General features: G+C 37.3%; 1 protein-coding gene across 7 annotated transcripts in view; it reads left to right on the forward strand.

Moving 5' to 3' along the window:
* The window catches only part of EPHA6 (EPH receptor A6), a 392563-nt gene that overhangs the window by 188256 nt on the left and 189356 nt on the right, over positions 1-14951 (forward strand). For all 7 annotated transcript variants that reach the window (XM_048293616.1, XM_048293614.1, XM_048293611.1 and 4 more), the window contains exon 5: positions 4654-4989. In XM_048293616.1, the coding sequence (XP_048149573.1) occupies positions 4654-4989 (336 nt within the window). The remainder of the gene's footprint in view (positions 1-4653; positions 4990-14951) is intronic.

Raw genomic sequence — 14951 nt, forward strand, 5'->3', positions numbered from 1 at the left:
TGTCTGAGTCTGAATATCTCTCTTTTAATGTTATGCTTAAACAATTTGAACCTGACAAACTTGTGCTCTGTTTAGTAACCTGTGCCACAAAGTGTATCCTCTATTTTTAAGAGGCAACAGTGTATTTCAGCAGCAAAATCAGGCAACACACTTGAAGTCTTTACTGCCTCTATTGTTATTTATATATAAACAGACACGTATATATACTTTTTCTTTTTTTTTTTTTATACACTTGTTTGCAGTTTATCCCTATGCTCAGACTTGGGGTATTGGTTTGCAGTCACTGACTTCTAATCTTCCTGCCTGCCTCAAAGAAATAGAGTAAGTGAAAAGGGGAAAATGTAGTGACATGAAGTGACACTATTTATCTATGCCACATATATGTTATCAAAAAGCAATTACGAACTCAAGGGGCACAGCCAGATGCTGATTCTGACTATCCTAAGGTGGTGGTTAATCTTTGCCCTTCTGTTGTAACTTCAGTAGTCAAATGACACAAAATTCCAAGAGTCCAGTAGTGTATAATGGACACTTGAAAAGCAACAGGTTTTTTTCCAGACAGTCTTCACTTTCTAGTGTGTGAAATACTGCATCGTCCTCACCAGACTTCTGCACTGCTGGGTTTGTTCCTCTTCCTTCCATACACAGGAAAATGCACTTTGCCTTCACAGAGGAAGAGAATACATAAAACAAGATGAGGTGCAAAGCACTACATGAGGCACAGACTGCTCTGTTGCTTTCAGAGCAAACCTGCTTCACCATGAGACATCCATGCCAGTTTCCTCTGCGGAAAGTGTCACAATACTTCCTCATTGTAATTTTTAAATGAAGCAAAAGACATTACTCACGCTCTGGCTGAGTTCCATCTCAGCAGAAGAGCTGCATGTTTTTGTACTGCTCATCCATCTGAACTGTATTTTATTCTTTTGCATAAAATTTGACGTCATGAATTTTGCCATGAGGAAAGGATCCCTTATTTTCACCATTATACTTGTTTTCCTTAAAAATCAATATAAGGAAAACCCCAAGAGCATACAAATGTCTGCAGAAGGGTTATTGCTGCCAGGTTTTTCCAATAATCTTTGTATAATATATAAATGATAAGAAAGCAATCAGGCCACGTTCATAAAAGCCCAGTGACACATAATTTAGCTGAATCTGAGGATTACAATTAATTGTCTCTCTTTGTTCCAAGTTCTAAATCTTAGTAAATGATTCACTGCATGTCATTACAGCTTAATATTTGCATGAAATCACAGTTTAACTGGCATAATTTAACAGCAATTAAAAAGCTATTTAATCCTCATGCAAATTGGCATGAGGGGCCTTGAGCATGAAGTGTGTTTGAGGGTTTTTCCTGCATTTTCAAGAGGACAGTCGTATACTTTAAGATACCTCTAACATAATTGATAATGTTTTCCTTTTCATTGAAATGTGAATGCACAGTAATACATGTTTTCTCTTACGATTGAGGATTAAGTCCCAATTCATGACTATAAGAACCTTCACTCTCTAGTACAAGTGAAAAATATGTATTTTTAAAAGAGTATTTTATTTACTGTATTGGTTCTTCTGTAGATGCCATTTAATATAGCACAAGGAAAATCTGATCGAAAATTAAAATCCACAAAGCCAGACAAAACTCTCCTACTGCCCAGATTCATAAAAATCCTGTTTTGGCCTGCCAAAATTGATGAAACAGTACAAAAAAAGCGTGAGCTGTGGTGACACATTGTCATAATATCTATAGTTTATGTAAGATTAAATTTAAGACAGTTTTAAAACATTGACTCCAATCTTTCAAGCAATTACACAGATGCTTAGTTTTAAGTGCATGCCTATTACCAATTATTTCAAGAGGATTATTGATCCACTTAAAGTTATGCACATATGGATGTGCGATTACGGCTCATCCTCCATATTCCTAAAACTCCTCCATGGTTTTAACAGTGGGAATTTGTTAAGACCCAGTCATTATTTCATTTTCACAGCATGGCTTTAGAGGAAACATAATTACTCCTGTCCTCTGAACATAAATAATAAGAACTGAAGCTGAAGTAGTGTGTGCTGGTTTTAGCTTATTCTGACCTCAGGACTGTTTTCCAGAGTAGCTAGAACCATCATCCTCACAGTGATTTTGTGGGAAGTTAGGTGATCTATTAACTGTGAACTCTGGATAGATACATATATTAATAAATGCTCATCCATTCAAAAGATTTTACACTTATCCACTAAAATTGCAAAGCAGTGTAACGCTTCCATATATTTTAATTATCAAGTGCTTGAAATTCAGCAGATAACTCATCATTTACTTAAGGGCAAAATTAATTATAATGAAAACATAGTCTCAGTTATTAAAAGTTACAACTAAAGACCAGAAATGAAAAAGCAACTGAACTACAGCTCACAGAAAAGCTTAATGTTTATTAGTTCACATTATCACTCCCACACCATACCAACTTTTTTATTTACAAGCATTCCAGCTTTTATACCCACACTTAGGCCACATAGGTAAATAAAAGGCGTCACTTAAAAATTATGAATGTTGCACTCTGTGTAAAAGTTAGTTGGTGTCGTTTGTAAATGTTCCTTGTAGCCTTTCAGTCTGCTTAAGAAACTCTGAAGTAAGGAAAGGCTCACTCAAAGTTCGACAAGTGTCTCAATCAAAAGTTTGTTCTTAAGTCCTATTGGCAGGTTGTATAAATCATCAAAAAGTGCAAAGCAAGTTGAAAGTTTTCCAAGTTCTGCTAACCATTGGTGAAGCCCTGTGATTTTATTGAGAGCTGAGAATATAATGCTTATTCAACTCACTCAGCCCAAAAAACCCAGAGGTCAGCAGTTGAGTTTACCACAGTCATCTCACATATATCAACATCTGGCGTATGAGGCCTCTCATTTTTCCAAGTCTGTGTTTCTTATCATAATTTTTATTTTGGGATTATGTCCAAATTGGTTTTGAGAACCATACATCTGTAAGCGTTTGGTTGAAACACGTTAAGTGGAAGAAGAATAATGTAACAAGAAATTGAGATAAGATTATTCAGATATCCTGTAACAATTTCTACCTTTCCTTCACCCCTTCATTAATTCCTATCTAAAAAATAATTAGGTGGTAAAGTTCTTCCATTAAAGGGTGGAATGTGATATGGAATCATAGAATTGTAGAACCATCAATGCTGGAAACACCTCCAAGATCACACACTCCAACCTTTGACCAATCACCACCTTGTAAACCAGACCACAGCACTAAGTGCCACATCCCATTGTTTCTTGAACACCTCCAGGGCATTTGACTTCACCACCCCTGAGGACAGTAAATTCCAATGCCTGGCCACCCTTTCTGTGAAGAAATTCTTGATATCCAACTTGAACCTCCTCTGCCACAGCTTGAGGCCGTTTCCCCTTGGTCCGTCCCTTGTTCCCTGGGAGAAGAGCCTGACCCCCACCTGGCTGCACCCTCCTTTCAGGGAGTTGTGAAGAGTGATAAGGTCCCCCCGAGCCTCCTTCTCTCCAGGCTAAGCACCCGCAGCTCCCTCAGCCACTCCTCATCAGACTTGTGCTCCAGACTCTTCCTCAGCTTTGTTGCCCTTCTCTGGGCACACTCCAGCCCCTCAATGCCTTTCTTTAAGTGAGGGGCCCAGAACTGGGCATAGGACTCAAGGTGCCTCACCAGTGCTCAGTACAGGGAGACGATCACTAGATCACTCTATATATTTATATGTATATGTCAAGCCTCAGGTGATCTTCATGTGATCCTACACAGTAAGTCAGCAAACAGCTTAAAACTTGTTGGGCGTTCCTTGACTGTTGTGCGATGAGTGGGAAATTGGAAAGGGGTCACTTGTGGTTCATCTGGCAGTGCACAGACAGCTCTACCACCTGCTTGTTGGGTGAGAGCTTCCCCACACTCTGCCTGCTGCAACTGTCTTTGCATTCCTCCTCACAGCCTTAAAGAAGGACTTTTTCTCCGGCTTCGTCGTCATCCTTTTAGACCTTTAAGTTGCAAAGGTGATGTCTTCACTGTTATCCTGATGCTGATGAGATGCCAGGGGGGAAAGAAAGAAAACTTGTAAACTGTCTCTTGTGCCTAATAGTCTTGGCCTGTTGCCACCTAACCCTGTTAATGAACAGCAGCAAAGAAATCCCTGGGGATAAGCAGTGAAGGAGAGAAAGAAATATCTGGCACTGCAGAACTAATACAAAAAATGTTAGCTCTTGTTGTTATTCCAAAGCTGTTATTTATTTATTAATCAATTTGTCTCTTATAGAACGTCAAAGATTTTAAGTCTCAGAAAATCCTACATTACTAGACATAAAATAAGGATATAAATTTTGTGGTTTGAGCTCTGCCCCAGTATCCCACAGCATCAAGAGCCATTTATTGAAAATTTGTGTTATCAGGTCATTTTTGTGTTGCCTTAAATTCTTTCCGAATTAATTCTAAGTCATTTAGATTATTCAGCTTCTTATGATGTCGCCAATGTTCCTGCATTTTTTCAAGGATTGTATTTAGATAACTTTTAATTTTTACATTGAATCTGTTATTGAAACATAACTCTTGTGTCTTCTAGTTGCAAATAATTGCCTTAAGGCAATTTTTTTCGCCAGAGTACATACCAGTGGCTTAACAGGCTTTCCCCTCCTTCTCTGCAGGGCCACCTTCTGCCCCGAGGAATGTGGTTTTTAACATCAATGAAACAGCTCTGATGCTGGAGTGGAGCCCCCCGAGTGACACTGGAGGAAGAAAGGACCTCACCTACAGCGTCATCTGTAAGAAGTGCGGGTCGGACGCCAGCCAGTGCGAGATCTGTGGGGGAGGCATCCGCTTCATCCCCAGGCACACGGGGCTCATCAACTCCTCCGTGACGGTGCTCGACTTCGTGTCGCACGTCAACTACACCTTTGAGATAGAGGCCACCAACGGGGTGTCAGAGCTGAGCTTCTCCCCCAAGCAGTTCACAGCTATCACAGTCACCACAGACCAGGACGGTAAGTGCCAGCACTGCGTGTCTGTCTCTGTGTCTCCCTGTCATCTGTGCACTCACTGTGGGGATCCTTTGTTTCCTGGAAGTCTGGGTCAGCCAGTTAGGGTGTTTTGCAGATTGCTAAATGTTTTTAAGTGCTTTCCAGAGGACTTTCATCTTCTGCTGATGAGGGCATTAAATGCTTTTGGCAGTTGGCCCTTGACCCCATTACACAGGGCACACACCCATACCTTTCTGTTTAAAATTAAGTGCAAGCTTTTGCCATCTGAGACCAGCTGTGTTAGTGGTTCATCAGGACTGGAGTCTGCCTGGTGCTTTTGCAAGAGTAGAACACCACAGGTTATCCATTACACAATTCAAAGGCAGAGTGAAAGTGAACTCACTTTCTTTAGTATCTGTGTTTCATAGCATTAATACAGTACTGCCTCACTGTAAGATACTTCAGCATCTGTATGAGCCCTTTCCTCAGGTGAGCTATCCTAATAGATTCTTTTTTATTCCTGTAATTGTAAACTTTGCACTATTGTTTTGAGTTTTTTCTTGCCCCCATTTCAGTTTGAATTCATGTCCAAGGTGAATCTTTGTAAGAAATGTGGGAAACTAAAAGAGCTCTCTATTTTTTGTTTATTTCTGCAACTTTTTCTTCTTTAGAAATACTTACTGTGCCAGGAAACAGCATCATAGGTTACCAGCAATGCAATCCATATATCACTGCTCTCTTCTGGCTTGTGTAACTGTAGAAAAGAAGGTTATTTCAAAATCATCCCTTGCTGACATTTGTTCTAGGAATGTTTTTCACCTGCTGTGCAGTGACATTGCAACTGCAGCTGAAGTGTTTAATGCAGAACAGGAACTGAGCTGGAAGAACTACTGTTTTGAGTAGAACACATTTGATAATCTGTTTCTGCTTAGTAAAAGTGCTAATGTTCAGGAGGATCCTGTTATGTTCCACTTGTAGGGAGGCCCTGGGTTCTTTCACTGAACAGCCTAGCAAAAATCTGCTTACCTGTGTATCTGGGACAAGTAGTTTTGTTGATGAGTAAGTAATGACTTGTTTGCCTTTGGGCATACAAAAATTAACAGCTTGCTGTGATGGTGATGATGATGATAATGACAGAGATGGTAATACTAATAATATTCATGAAAATGGATTGGGAGAAGCACAAAACCCACTCACTCACTGTCCATGATGGTAACAGAAGAGCTAATTATATAAGATGCCTAATGATATATAGGCCTTGCACTGAGAACTGCCTGAAGCACTGAGGCAATATATCATGTTGGAAACCTGCATCTCCCTTTTCCTTTCTCACTAAAGGGGAAAAGTGAGGTGCCAGAAAGTTGCCTTATGTAAACTTCCTTTTAGGTGTGTTGCTCCATGGTATTAAATGCAAGCTTGCCCAGGTGGAGGTCACCTGAAATACAGTTCATTTTTGAAGTGGATAACAGCTGTGTGAACACAGCTTGTGATATGTATTTAAGTGGTAGGCTTATAAAAAATAATGTCTTTTGCTGTTGTCTGTCCCTGGTTTAAGGATATAGATTTTCACTGCAGTTTACTCAAAACAGGGAAAAGACCAATGTTTTGATAATTTTTGACACACTGACAGTAAACTCTAGACTGTTTGCATTCCCTTTAATAATTCTTACATTACTAAAAATGCTAGTGGAAGGGCTTCAGAGAATTTAAGACCAGATTTTCAGAATATCTGTCAGTTTATCTGGATATAAAGAGACAGCTTTGCAGGAGAAAGCACTGTAATAAATGAAATGAAGTCATCTATAAAATGTAGTTATAAAGATAAAACCATTTCTGTAGGCTTACAGACTGTGTAGTTGTATAAAATGGTAAGCATGGTGACTATATATTTAAAAGGACAAGAAAAAAAAAATACACTGTTGTATGAAGCGTGGAAGAAAATTCATGGAGTTTTTTGTTGATAGAAAGTATTGAGAGAGCAATAAACATTTTTTGTGAGTTACTTTTAGTCATAAATAAGAACGGATATGGAAAAAGCTAGGGTATCCAACCTCAGAAAAGTAAACTGTAGAATTAAAACTTTGGAACAGTGCAGAGATTTTATTATAAACTCACTGTTGCAGTCTTTCCTTATAATCTTAATTCTGATGAAATGGACAGTAGTTATTGCATGATGCTGCAGGTTTGTGCGCATATTCATAGAAAACAAAGATCCAAGATTAAACATATGACATGCCAACAAATCAAAAGTATATAATTTTTTTCAATGACTGCTTTACCAGAAGTCCAAACATACTGGTTTAAATGAAATTTTTTGCATTTGATGTGTGTGTAATGTGAAAGATATAGGTGTATAATAAATTATACTTGCATAACATATTTATCCCATGTTCATACTACTTTTTTATATGCAGTCTTTTCCTACACACTGTTTTAATGGTTTTGGTATGTATATTGCATGAAGTGCAAGGCCTCTTTATAAAGATATAGATTGTTATATTCAGTTGTCTTATCTTTGTTAGGAATATAGACCAAAACCTTCAGCTGTTGCAAATCCAGACCATTCTCTTAGCTACAGTAATTTAAAGCAGCTGGCATTTTATTTTCTTTGAGCATATTGGATTTACTTCCCTCTAGTGGTCTTTCCTTTTGGATGGTTTGTGTGAAATCAAGAGATATATCATTAAACATGAAAAATTATTAGCTTGTTCTTCAGGGGGTTTTCTCTCTTTTTGGAGAAGAGTGTTGCTGTCGGCATTTTGCTGAATAAAGTAATCCGGTGAAGAGTTCTGTGGGCATCCACGGCAACTGAAGAATTGTATTCTGCCACATTAGTGAAGTGGGTAGTCTGAGAGCACCAAAGAGGGGGAATATTTACTGACAGGAGAAGTGAACTAATTCAAAAGTGATTAAAACTCATCTTTATGCACAGAGCCCTACCACAACTAATATTAAAATCTTAACTGCCTCCTCGTGCCGTCACAGGTACCAACATGACTAAGTGCAGTACTCAGCTTTAACAGTGACAAGGAGCAGTCTAAAGGAAAGTAACAGTTTAAAAAGGCTTTGCAAACTGCATCCCTCAAAATTCTCTGTAATTTGATGTCTAAAGCATTACCAGACCTGACCAAATACTACAAATAATTACTATTTAATATCAGTAAGTCTTGTAAAATTCACTTGGTAATATTGTTACCTTTTCCTTTAATTTGATACAATTTGACATCCGTAGGCTTGGTTTTTTCCCCTCAGCTTCATAAGGAAACAAAATTTCTGTGGTCACTTTGTCAGGCACCATAAAGAAACCCCTCAGCCAACGCAAGTTTGATAACAGTGAAAAGGATTCAACAGAGATCTGAAGAATGACTCCTAAGAGTCACCAAGCCCTTGGTTAGCTCTGCAAGTTGAAAAGCAGAGTGGAACTATGTGAGGTTTGCTTTCTGTATTAAAAACACCAGCTGACTGACAAGACAGCCTGCCTGTTGACTGGTTAGCAAAGAAAATCTATTTATTTATGGTCCTGTACAATCACAGCATGTGCTGTGCCTTGTCCAGCCAGTGTAGCAAAGCAGGATGGGGCAGGGTGTGTTAAAAACCACAAATGTTGCAGATGGAGAGCTGAGGGAAGTCATCTGTATGCTACTCTTGAGTAGCTTTGTTTCAAAATGTTTTGAGATACCAGAATAATCCCTACTTTAAACTCAGATAAATGGATAGATAAACACGATTCTGCTCAGAAAAGCACTTAAGCAAAGTTCCTGCTCAAGGAGGAACATAGCACATATTAAGTACTTTCTCAAATCACAGCTAAAGTGATTTGTAAACAACTGAAAGATAAAACATGTTTTCACAAAAAGCCTCGTCAAAAAATGTTCTACAATGCTGTTGTTCAGAAAAGTGCCTGGATGCCTTTTCTTTATGGGAGAGAGAAAGTTTTATACAGCAGTAAATATGCTGAGTACAAAGTAATTGTGCTCAGTCGACTTTAAATCTTTGTGTGAAGAAGCAGAGAATTATATGCTGAATTGTAATTTATGCTTCTCTTATGACTAATGGAAGGAAGAGACATCTCACTATATAACTTTCCTAGCATGCCACAGTGTCTGCATTGCCTAAAAAAAATTCAGAAGTACTTGAGGATTTTCATGCATAATTAAAGTAGTAAATAATGAATAATTAAGCAAAACAGAACTTAAAACAGTAGTTCCTGTTTTCAAATAACAGTCCATGTATGCATTCACTCAGTGTGCATTCATATGTTCTATTCCTTTAGAACAGAGAGGGTTTTAACATTACACAAGGAGTGGGAGTATGACACATATCCCAAGCGGTGGAAAGTTTACAATGGAGGAGTTCTCCTTCTGCCACTTCATCCTGGAAAGACTTGTCCTTTCTCAGTCCTGCAGTCTGTGGGTGACTCTGGTCTCTGTGACATCAAAGACCTGCTACCAGCTGGCAGAATCTGAGGTGCAAGAGGTTTCACTCTGAGGGCACACACCCTAACCCACCCGTATTAAACACCTGGCTCATTTTTCAGTGTCTGTCTAGTGTTGACAGCTGAGAGTTTCAGTCTGAAAGTGAAAATCTGTCAGGATTCTGTTGTCTAATACATCTTATTTTACGTGAGCCAGTGGCAGATACATCCTAGGTCATGTTTCCTAATCTGATGGTAAAATCCTAAGTGATGTTTCCTAATCTGATGGTAAAATCTTGCCAGTGTTTGAAAGTGCTTGCCTTTATCTGATTCTTTTTTCTAAATAAGGCCAATTTCTAGTACATGTGGCTTCTCAGACATATTTGTAGTTCCGTGGAGATAGTCTGTAGAAAGAGCAACCTCTTATTACTCACTGCTGTGGGAATTGAGGAATACATGGAAGGATTTCAGTGTCTCTTCCAGGAATAAACATGGCTGTATCACCATGAATTAATGGCATATAGTAGTATAATCACTGTGGAGATGGTGTAAGTGGTTAAGAGCCTCATCTGACTGTCATTCTGTGTCTCAGTAACACTACCAGGACAGTTTATTAGGATTAATCATTCTGGCTGGTGACAGTAGAGTTTGAGGATCCTCACTGGGGTGGCAGGGGAGTTCCCTGTTCACTCATCCTAAATTGATTCCCACAATAGCATCCAACTTTCACCCTAATCAAAAGTCAAGTTTCCTTTTTTTCCCCCGAGTCTCAAATCTCTAGACAAGATTGTCCTCTGTACCTTTAAAGTCAAGAAGGCTTCTCTTTTGATAATGACATGATGAAGCCCTTTGAACCACCTTCCAAATTGTTTATGTTAATAGCTAATCTATCTAAAGGAGCAGCACTTTCTAATGGCTGATTATTGGACTAGCAGGTCACATAAAAGACAGTTATGAAGCAGTAACCAAACTTTCCATCAGACATTTCCAGAGCTCAAGGCCACATGGAAGAAAGAAATTTTCATAGATGACAATAAATAAGAAATCTATTGCATTTGTTTACTGGGTATCTGCAGCTGCATTGATAGTTCCACCAAACACTGCACTGTTATCAGCACTGCTGATGCTATTTTCATGAAAAATTTGAAGAGCAATATCAACTTGTTGGTAACTGCCTAGGGACAGTCTGTAAATATCTATACTGAATGTGATGTGTAGATAGTAAAAATCACAGTTTTAAGAAAGCTCGAGATGCATGCTCTCTATTTTAAGTCACTTCTGAACAATACATTTACACAATACATTTTTGAAAGGAATTCAGCATTATGCAATGAATATTCAGTGTGTTTAATGATGTGAGTATACATATTTATATCAGTGTGTATATAAATTAAGAATTTTCAATTGGAAAGAAAACCACAAGGCAGAAATTCTGCATCTCAGTTCTCAGACTTGCTCAGGTCTGCCAGAATTAAGAGTTTGGAGTCAAGGTCTTTGTGCAACATAGTTAGTAATCACAGATTTTCATCTGCTGGTCACCTCTGTACAGTTACAATGCTTGCAGCTGATGTTTCTTTGCACATATGCCTGATTACAGTATTCATGGGAGAAAAGTGGCTTTTGAAACAATCTTGATTTATTTCTTGAAATTTTTTTTATGCTTATAAATTTTTTAACAGATATGTTCTTTTTCTGCTGGAAAATATGGATGGCCAGTCATTTTTTAAGGCAGCAAAAATCAACCTGGTTGCATTTACTTTCATTTCCCATACACCAGAATTAGCTATGAGTCAGCCAATGCATATCTTTTAAGATATGTTCCTCTAACTTGTACAATATGAGGAGAACAAAATTAAATTAGAGTTTGAATGAGAACGGGAAAGGTTAATCAATACTGTATTTTTTTTCCCCACAATTTACTTACCAGTGTGGTCTTTCAGCTTCTATAATAGTTTCTTTCTTTGTAGAGTAAACCATTATTTATAACCATTAACAGTTTGTCCATGACATGCATTTTCAGTAAATTTCTGATTTAAGTTGAAGGCACTAAATTGCAATGCCCAAGTGCTGCAACAATTTTATATTTAATAATAATAGTTTATTTCAATTTGTGAAAGGGGCGTCTGTGGAGAAATATGTAAAATAGTCATTACAAAGAAATTGGCAGGCACATAGCACTGAGATAAGAAATATGCCTCGATTTTGTTTGTTCCTATTGTAGTCAGTATCTGTGAAGGGCATTCAGCACGTGATTAAAATCCCTAAGAATGAGATGTGTATTTATTGACTGTGGTGATTTTAACTAGAATGTCAAATAAGCTCATTGGTGCTATCTCCAAACTCATCTAAGAACCATGTTAGGATAATTAAGCACATTTCAGTTATCTGGAACCTCTCACAGTGAATGATATATAGTGGGAAGAATCGCTATTGAGTATTCCAGTCAGGGTAGGGAACAAGATATTTCAGATATAAACTGGTGAATAAGAAACTTCTGCAACAAATGTTAATTGACCAACTCGGGGAAATCTTCAGAGCTACATCAAGAACCTTCTGTTTTCAAAGGTTACCTAAAAATTTCTGAAAGATATTTCATTTAAAAGACAAAACCAACCAAGCAAACTAGAAAAAACAACAGCAACAAGAAACCAAAGGAAACTGGTGTTTCCAATATGTGAAATGAAGATTTCTGTTGCATTCTTGGTAAAAGGAGTGATTTTGCTCAAGTGTAGTAAAGGAAGACATTAAACTTCATTGGTCAATCTGACACAAATTGCGTTTGTACGTGTCATGACTTTCACATAAATCTTTGGGCAGTGTGTTCAAAACGAAGGACAAGGGAAATCACAAACCAATTCTGATAATGCTTTGGGTCTTTAAAGCAATAAGCAGTTTGTTAGCAGTTTGCCTGATTCATTTTCTTCTTAAAAGTAGTTTCTTCATTGCATTTACTCAACAACTCTTGACTCTTTCATATGCATTTGCCTTAGGCTCACATTTTGGAAATAGTTTTAATTTATATACAATAAGGGCATTAAATTGTGCACTTTGGAATGAGAGCAGACTCAAATTTACAAAGTTACCTAAGCTTGAGAAGTTTATTTTACAGCTCTGTTAGCTTCCAGATATTTCTAATATCATGCTTTTACCTTTTTCTGCCCAGACTAACAATGCGAGACATCTGTTTGCTATCTGCATATCTGTGTTACATATTTAAATGTTTTCCTACTGTGGTAAAATTTCTGCTGTGCTCCTATGAATGAATAATAAAGATTGCTCCTCTGAAAAGTTTATAGTTAGCCAGGGTATGCATACTTAATATTTTATTTAGAAATACATGTTGTATTTAAAAACATCTGGCTGAAGAGAGACTTAAATCATATTTGAGTCTGAATCCTCATCTGGCAGAGAGATGCAAGAAGTGTCAAGATTAGGGGTGCATTGGTTAGCCAGGAGCAAGAGAAGGGAGAAAAAAGCCACACTCATAATCTGCTAAATCTTATTTGCATCTAGCATGCAATCTTTGGTTTCCAGTGAGAACTGATTTTTGCATATTTAATACACATATTTTTCTTTGTTTCTCTTCTTTTAAGGCTTCTCTTAAAACCTTCACTTAAGCAGGGATATTATCAGATATTCAAGACATGGCTAGAGGTTCTAAAGTGGACTTTTTCAATAAAACCATTGAAAATCTTTTTCATACTTCTTGACCTGGTGCAAAGTGCAACTAATTCTGTGAAGGACTGGCTGTTCAGACTATTCTGGTTTTGTTGTTTTCACTCACTAAAGTGGCATACATTGCATCACATACAAGTGTTTTATTTTGCTGTCTACATGTAGAGTCAGGATAGCCAAAAGGAGAACAGACATGACACACAGTACCATTCCCATGGCAAATCTGAGTGAAAGAGCAAGCCACGGTAATAAAATCATTTGTGATGTGAAAAAAAAAACCCTAAAAAATTTAATGATTTTTAAAAACACATGTATTCAGGAAATTGGACTAATTTCATCACTGTATTTCTTCCTTGAAATAACAATGTCATCTTTTACATTAAACCACCCAGCATTTTAAAACTGAGGTTTTAAAGCAAGTATTTACAAGGAATCTCTAATTGCAAAATCAGATTTAATGTCCCAAAGCTGTTTCACTACCAGTCAGTTACAGATGTCCCACTGGATAAAAATGCATGGTAGTCCCAGCTCTACTCATGTTTCCTGAACACTCCTCTTGTCTCCTCTACTCTTGCTTAGTTCTTTTGCCTTCATCCACAGTACCTGGATAATTAGTCACAACTTTTCTGCTGAAGTTAATGGCAAACCTTATAAATTGCTGCAATGTTAATTAAGTCCCATTCTTTGAATTAATTTACATTTGCAAGATTTGTCTTTGTGCTAATCCTGTCTGAATATGAAGTTGTATTTTTAAACTTTTATTTTCCATATTATTTTAAATAATGCATGCAACAGCTTCTAAATCATGAGCTTGATCTATAATTGTATTGAAGTGTTCAGAGATTAATGAGCGTGTTCTAGATGATTTATAAATTCTAACTTCTTATACATGGCAAACAGCTGTTTTATGTTCCTGTAAACTACTGACAAGTTGTTCAGCCAGTTTCCAATACCGAATTTTACAGTTTAGAAATGAATTATCATTATATTATATTAGCTCAAATTTATCTGGGAAACAAATTGTCTAATTCCAGTAACTGGTTCTTATATACATAATGTTAAACTCCAAGCTCCATTATTTAAAATTAGATTGTTCTCCTAAAATTTTCTAACACTTCTTTCTTTTAGCCTGTAATTCAAGATCAATGAGGACTGAAAAAACCAAATTTACAGGGTAGGGTAAGGGAGTATTGGGATTGAGGAAATTCAGTTCAAGGATGATGAGCTGCAGTCTATCAACAATAGAGAAAATATGAGTTTGTCTTTTCCCTCAATTCATACGTTTTTCTGTCAAGCCAGAAATGTCATTTACTAACTAGACATGAGATGAATTTTTGATATTTCATTCACAGATATGATTTATTCTAAAAGGGAAAAATATTTTAACTGATATTTCAGCATCCCTCTATGCAAATTTACGGAAAGTATTTATTTCAGTTTATAAATAATGTAACTGTGACTAGAATAGGAAATCTTCAGGGAAAGGAAATAGAGAAAATCACATTTTTCTTATGTGGTGTTTGACAGTATTTAGCTTTAAATACCCTTGCTTGTAATTGGAAGTGAATTTTTTTTTGGTCAAAGAAGCAAGTTGAGAGCATGAAAGATGAAAATCTTTACCTTTTTGGAGAATGTATGTGACTGCAGAGTTGCATTAGCATAGTTCCCTGATGTGTATTATTTTTGTGCTGGGAAATTCTGTCTCACAGAAGAGCAGGGTTTTATCTGCATTCGTCTCCCTGACCTTTTCCTGGAACAGTCAGGTTCAGTGGTGCCAGTGGCAATGGAAACCTTTGCTGCATGCAAGAGCGCACTAATACTGAAGGATTGATTCATCTCAGCTAAACAAAAGAATGTTTGTGAGATTTTTGAAGCTCAATTGCCCTGTGAACAGTTT

The sequence above is a fragment of the Corvus hawaiiensis genome, chromosome 2, assembly GCF_020740725.1.
Source record: "Corvus hawaiiensis isolate bCorHaw1 chromosome 2, bCorHaw1.pri.cur, whole genome shotgun sequence".
NCBI classification, from domain to species: Eukaryota; Metazoa; Chordata; class Aves; order Passeriformes; family Corvidae; genus Corvus; species Corvus hawaiiensis.